At 39.8% G+C, this 6,743-nt stretch overlaps 1 protein-coding gene across 1 annotated transcript; it reads left to right on the top strand.

The window, feature by feature from the left end:
• Nucleotides 1–247: 247 nt before the first annotated feature.
• Nucleotides 248–2,187, top strand: foxl2a (forkhead box L2a). The gene has a single exon (XM_008426229.1). The coding sequence runs from the start codon at nucleotides 445–447 to the stop codon at nucleotides 1,354–1,356; it is 912 nt and encodes a 303-aa protein (XP_008424451.1). The 5' UTR covers nucleotides 248–444; the 3' UTR covers nucleotides 1,357–2,187.
• The last annotated feature ends 4,556 nt before the right edge of the window (nucleotides 2,188–6,743 follow it).

The raw sequence follows: 6,743 nt of genomic DNA on the forward strand, positions 1-6,743 counted from the left end.
CATGCACAATATATTTGACTCACTGGCTGTTTGTTTTCTCTCTGTTTGGATGCACTTAGCTTTTTATCCGTGTTATTCTGTTTTGACTAATACAGCCAGATTTTAACGTGTGCTCAGGGGCTTATTATATTTTTCATTGACTGTGACTGGTGGAGGCGGGAAAAGAAATCCGGGGCACAAATCACAGAGCGCTACGTCGCTCCGCAGACAGCATTGGAGCAGAATCAACCGAGGAAGGGCTGGGCTTATACGGGCTCGCAAACCTGAACCTGGGTTGCGCCTTTTGAAAGCAGTCTACAATCATTTACAGCGGAGGAAACAAGAAGGTGTCCTTACGCTTTCAACTTGAAGTGCATCCTGCGCTTCTGCAAATAACACTTTCTGCGCAAAGAGGTTTGGCGTTTCTGCTCGTTGGACTGGAGTTCATTTGTGTTGGTGTGCGCAATGATGGCCACTTACCAAAGTCCGGAGGAGGACCAGATAGCCTTATTGATCCATGACACGAACACGAGCAAGGAGAAGGAGCGACCCAAAGAGGAGCCGGAGCAGGAAAAAGCTGCAGAAAAGCCCGATCCGTCCCAGAAACCGCCGTACTCCTACGTCGCTCTCATCGCCATGGCCATCCGGGAGAGCGCAGAGAAGCGCCTCACTTTGTCCGGTATTTATCAGTACATTATCAGCAAGTTCCCATTCTACGAGAAGAACAAGAAAGGCTGGCAAAACAGCATCAGGCACAACCTGAGTCTCAACGAATGCTTCATCAAGGTTCCGCGGGAGGGCGGCGGCGAGAGGAAGGGGAACTACTGGACCCTGGACCCGGCCTGTGAGGACATGTTCGAGAAAGGGAACTACAGGAGACGGCGCAGGATGAAGCGGCCTTTCAGACCCCCGCCAGCCCACTTCCAGCCGGGGAAGGCCTTGTTCGGAGGAGACGGCTACGGCTACCTGACCCCACCCAAGTACCTGCAGTCCAGCTTCATGAACAACTCCTGGTCGTTAGGCCAGCCGCCCACCCCGATGTCCTACACGTCCTGTCAGATGGCCGGTGGCAACGTGAGTCCGGTGAACGTGAAGGGACTGACGTCCCCCTCGTCCTACAACCCCTACTCCCGGGTTCAGAGCATGGCGCTGCCCAGCATGGTAAACTCTTACAACGGCATGAGCCACCACCATCACCCCCACCACGCGCAGCAGTTGAGCCCGGCCACCGCAGCACCTCCACCGGTCTCCTCCAGCAACGGAGCCGGCCTGCAGTTCGCCTGCTCCCGCCAGCCCGCGGAGCTCTCCATGATGCACTGCTCTTACTGGGAACACGAAACCAAACACTCGGCGTTACACGCGAGGATTGATATTTAAAACTCCACCCGCTGGGACTGTTCTCTGTACAAATGAAGACTCTTAAGAGTTGATTCCTGTGATTTCAAAACAGAACCAGCAGTATTCTTTAAAGAGACCGTTGTCGCTGAGCTGTTCGGGTCCAGCTGATGGGAAAGCCGATGGAGAAATGCTTGCTCTGTAACTGAGGGGGGAAGCGTTTCACAAAATGGAAGAGATCAGCGCACATCAGGTAGCACGATCTTTGGACTGATGGCCGTAACTCTGGTCTGGTCACTGTGACATGAAAAACAGGCTCTTTTGCTGCGGACATGCCGACACAACTCCAGCTGCAGCTGTTCGGTATGCGTAAAGAGTTCTTCGACTTTTACGCACGGCTTCTCTCAGAGTTCCCTGATGAGATGAGGGTATAAGATGCCCCCATTTAAACCGGTGCTTGAATCTGTAAATAGACCGGGATTGGTTCTGATTTAAATGAATCTGCACAGAGCGAGGCCTGCACAGACTTAGTCGGAAGCGGTTGTTTTCAGAAGGTCTTGGTAAAATATTCATCAGACATTAAAATAAAAATAAAAAATAAAAAAATAGAAAAAAGAAGAAGAAGAAGAAAAACAATTCAGGGCTTTTCAAATTACTTCATTACTATGTTTTTGTAAAGATGTAAATTCTAGTATGACGCCAGTCAGTGCCAGGGTTTTGTTAATCTTTTTTTTTAATTATTATAGCTTTTTTTAAATAAATGTGATTAGCTGTGTCTCATCCATGTCGGGGCCATGTTACATCTTAATTAGCACTTTGCCCTGTTTTTTTAGGTTTGTCAATTTCTTAATAAACTTGTATTTCTTAAAATAATACAGCAGTGGTGAAGAAGTCTGTTCTGTGCTTTGTAGGTTGTGTGGACGGAATCCACTGCATATGTTCGGCAGCTTTTATTTATTTATTTATTTATTTATTTATTTATTTTAGAAAAGAAAAGAGCGATCTTAGCGGCGCGCGGATATGGAAAAAAATAAGAGTAAATTAAGTGACTCATTTCTAAAATAAAAAAATGTAGTTTACATGCTTTACTAGATATGTAATGATCTCGTTGATTTTAAATGAGTTTATTAGCCCACTAATAATAACAATAAAAATAATATAAAACATTATGATTATACAATTTCTGTTCAAAATTATGATTGTCCTTCTATATGAACTTCCAAAATATAGCTTTTTGTCTGTCTTATTTATGGTATAGTAATTGTACGGTAATATAACTTTTTTTTATAAAATCACTTTAAGAATGATAGCGTAAGTGCTTTGACAGGTCTATGCGACATATTTACAGTAATTTCCCTGGAGCAATATGAGGCAAGAAACAAATGAAATGTTTGCCGGCTAATTGGGATTATGGATATTTGAAAGGGAAAACATCTACTTAATCGATCCTCCTTATAAGAAAAATTAACTTAGGCTATTGCTGTTCAAATAAGTAACTAAATAAATACCATTACTATGATAAGCATAAAGTTATTACTCGCCAATCTAAGTTGCTAAATGAAAATGTCACAGTTATTACATGAAAAGGTCAATTTAATAGGAAAAGTTCAGAAAAAGCATAATTATCGCAATAACGTCATGACTTCAACATGTTACGGAGGCAGACGTAAAAAGCGGTCAATTTAATAGATAAAATGAAGTTTCACAAAGTAAAGATTGTTTTAATGATAATATATTGTTATAAAACACTTGTAACGTCATTACAATGCGTCTCTAAGGTTTCCCTGGACAGGTCTGGCCTTTTGATGAGGCACAATCTGGTAAGAAAACCCACCTTTATAGGTCTGACGTCCTCTCCCGCGTTTACAAATAATTATTGTGGCCTCACTGTGGAATCATCAGCCATTTTAATCGTGCTTTTGACATCACTTTACAGTTATTCTCGACGACGAAAAAGCGCGTCAGTGCGTCCTCACACCTCAAATCCCCCGCTGATTTAGCTCTGGGATAACCTGTGCAGCAGGACTCGACGGGCTCCAGGAGATGTGTCACCTCCATCCAGCCCTTCCTCTCCACAGCCACTGTCAGACACAAGCTCTTCATCCTGCATGAAACAAAACACATACACACCCACAAAACAGAAACGGGCTTTGTTCTGCCGAGGGCATTAGCGGGTCGCGTTTACATGTGTTTTTTTTTTACGGAGTTTACAATACGGTCACAGTCACAGATCATATGAAACCAGAGGTTGATTAATACGGGGCGGGTGGTTTGTTATCCTGTCTCTCCTGTAAAAGAAAACAGTATTGACGATATTGACAGGTATTAAACAGCTTTAATGATCTGTTTCAAATGTATCTGGAGGTGAATCTGAGCTAAAGAAGGCAGCAGAAAGAAGGAGTTTAGCCCATATATATGACTCAATGCGTTGGTTTTTGGAAAGTACAATTTCTTTCTTAAATAATTCAAAAACAAATAAATAAGTAAACATGAGGGATTTGTGGTACATTGGTGAGTAATGCAACTCAAATGATCTCTAACATTTTTACAGCGGCTTCGTGATCTCGGCGCAAAAAAATCCGAACTTCTGTTGAGTTCTTGACATATTATAGATTTAACTTTAACCAAGAGTCGCTCATAAATCCACTAAACCCACTTGGGATATTAAGTCACAAAGATGATATATAATGATCTTAATTATATAATAAAATGTTTTTTTTTTAATTATTATTATTTGTTTTATTATTTTTTTTTTATTTTTTGGGGGGTGGGGGGGATATGTGGGGAGAGGATCTCTGTTAGTTTCTAAAATATTTCACTGCAAAAGCACACGTGACTAGAGGCGAGCTTTATTTCTATTTTTTTATTTTAAAGAGAGAGAGAGAGAGAGATTGAAGCGTCACCATGCAGAGGTCTGACTGACTGACTGACTGACTGACTGACTGACTGACTGTCTCCGCGCCAGGCGGAGGAACAGCGACGCTTTTTCATCCTCCTGCGCGCACAGAGAGGAGCGTGGAAGCGGGCCTGAAATGTAGCTGTGTACGTCCCCGGCTTCCTCGCATTAATGTTTTGTAAACAATAAAGAGATAAGGGCGCGTTTGAAAGGCGAGAGTATTCCAAACAAGCTCCCAAAAAAATAACAACTAAGTTAATAATATCTTGACGACAGTAACATTTGCGCAAAGAGATGTATAGCGTTTCCTTTTCTTCAAATTTCATTTAAAATCAGATGTCGATCTGCTTTATTATTATTATTATTATTATTATTATTATTATTATTATTATTATTATTATTATTATTATTATTATTATTATTATTATTGTAGTTTTTTTTTTTGTAAAAGACGTCGAAAGCTGACGCACCACTATCGATGATAATTGGACACTGGTCTTTCTGTGAAGTTTTCTGAGACGAAATTTGTTTGCGCAAGCGCGCTGGAGAACGGACGGGCTTCGTGCAGCAGGTGGGCGAATGCGCAGAGAGTCCGTCCAGGCAACAGGGAACAATGGGCCTGCATGACTGACGGAATGCCTTGATTGGTGAGACAGACAAGGCCAGTAAAGGTTCATGGTGGAAGAAGCCAAGTTCCTGTTTTAGGGCTGATATTCTGGTGCGCGGATCCCGCAAGTAATTTTCCCTTTCTGCTTTTCCAGAATATCTACGAGAAGTTTGATATCAAAAGTTGTTGAATTAAAATGTGATAAGTCTGAAAGTATTATACCGATATATTGGGTTAGCGATTAAAGTTTATAAAAGCTTATAAGGAAATTTACATTCTCTGATTTTTATGTTTTCTTTGCCGGGCATTAAGAAATGTGTATGTCGAAGGTCCTTAAAGAATAAAATGTGTACATTTTTCACTAGAAGTTAGTACGCCTATGCACTATAAAAATGAGTTTTTGCAGCTGGTACATATTAGCCATAAAAATGACTTAAGTTATAGTTGGAAAATGTTTTGGTTAATAGATGGTAAATCTCAAACACTATTTAATTTTTCTTATTATTTATTGTTAATTCATAACAAAGATTTTGACCAGAAGTTAACTGAAGATCAGCTGGCCCTTTTACTCACTCATTTTGTCTGGTGACCAGCTGCAGATGCAATGCCTGTGAATAAATATATCAATACAGTAACAGAAGAACAGTTGAGTTTGAGCAAAAAGTTAAAGCAATAGTGTAAATGTTCTAAAGTTGGTTGATGCTAACATGTAGCATGTCAATCCATCTGCTGAGATTCACATCATTGGCTCAGTAAGAGTGGAATACATGTTTTGGCTTTTGTGTTGTTTGTACACAGATTTGCAGATCTTTTAGCTGTTTTGGAAAGTGGAACAGATTCCTCACATTCAGCTAATCAGGTGGATGGTTGCAGAGCGTTCTTTTGAAATTGCAGTTGTTTAAGAAATGCTATCAATTTAAGTTTGCAGCTTTAAGAGCTGAGGCACAACAATGATGCTAACAACAAACATTTGTTACTTATGAAGGGTCCATCTCTGCTGGTTGTCAGGGCTTCAGTGTTTCCACTGTACCGTATTGGATGAATCGATTTAAACAGTTTCAGTAAGTTTTTTTTTTTTGTTTTTTTTTTAATAATCTCAAACTATTTTAACATGGAGGACAAACAAGATGACTTCATGAAAAAGAGATGATCATCCACGTTGTTTGAACTGGTTTTTGCACATTAAAACTGACTCCTAATTATTCAGCCGTTTTGGTATTGATTGAATGAACTGGTTTTATCTTAAGAAATAGTAACTGTTATTATGAACTGATCATGGCACAGATATTCTGGAGGTTATACGTCCTCTAGGTCAAGGGAGTCAAACAGATGTTCATTTTGGCCAAGTGAAGATCATGAGGATCGATTGTGCCAGAACGTAGCGATAAACCCATCAAAATAAACTGTTGGAATATTAGCAGAACCAGTTGTTTCTGCTTTTGAAAAGTATTTCTTAAAATTAGTTAATATTGAACATATTTTCATATATAATTGGCTGAAGACAGATAAAAACGTATTTGAATTGAATTGATGAGTTAAGATTTAAGCATAACAGTTATCTTGAAGGTTTTTTTTTTCTTTACGTGGAACCACGTATAAAGTTATGGCGGCCGGATTTGGCCCCCGGTCCAGGAGTTTGACACATGAAATTTGATATCAGTTAATTCAGACTGAAACATTTTAAAGGAATATAAATGAAGATTATTCTGGAGTAAGAATTTTTAAAGAGGTTATTTAATTTGGAGAACAGAATATCCTATACATCGACCAATGTTGCCCAATGTGTCAAAAGTTCAACTCCATAGAAAGAATAAGCTGACATAATTAGGAAATAATTCAGTGAATTAATGTCATTATCTCACGTATTGGTTTTTTTTAAGTATCTTAGATTAATACGGTTTTGTGAACTGTTGTAACGTTTATCTA

The sequence above is a fragment of the Poecilia reticulata genome, linkage group LG13 (genome assembly GCF_000633615.1).
Source record: "Poecilia reticulata strain Guanapo linkage group LG13, Guppy_female_1.0+MT, whole genome shotgun sequence".
NCBI classification, from domain to species: Eukaryota; Metazoa; Chordata; class Actinopteri; order Cyprinodontiformes; family Poeciliidae; genus Poecilia; species Poecilia reticulata.

Coding starts and splice junctions, on each gene's coding strand:
- foxl2a (XM_008426229.1), top strand. CDS start 445: ATGATGGCCACTTACCAAAGTCCGGAGGAGGACCAGATAGCCTTATTG.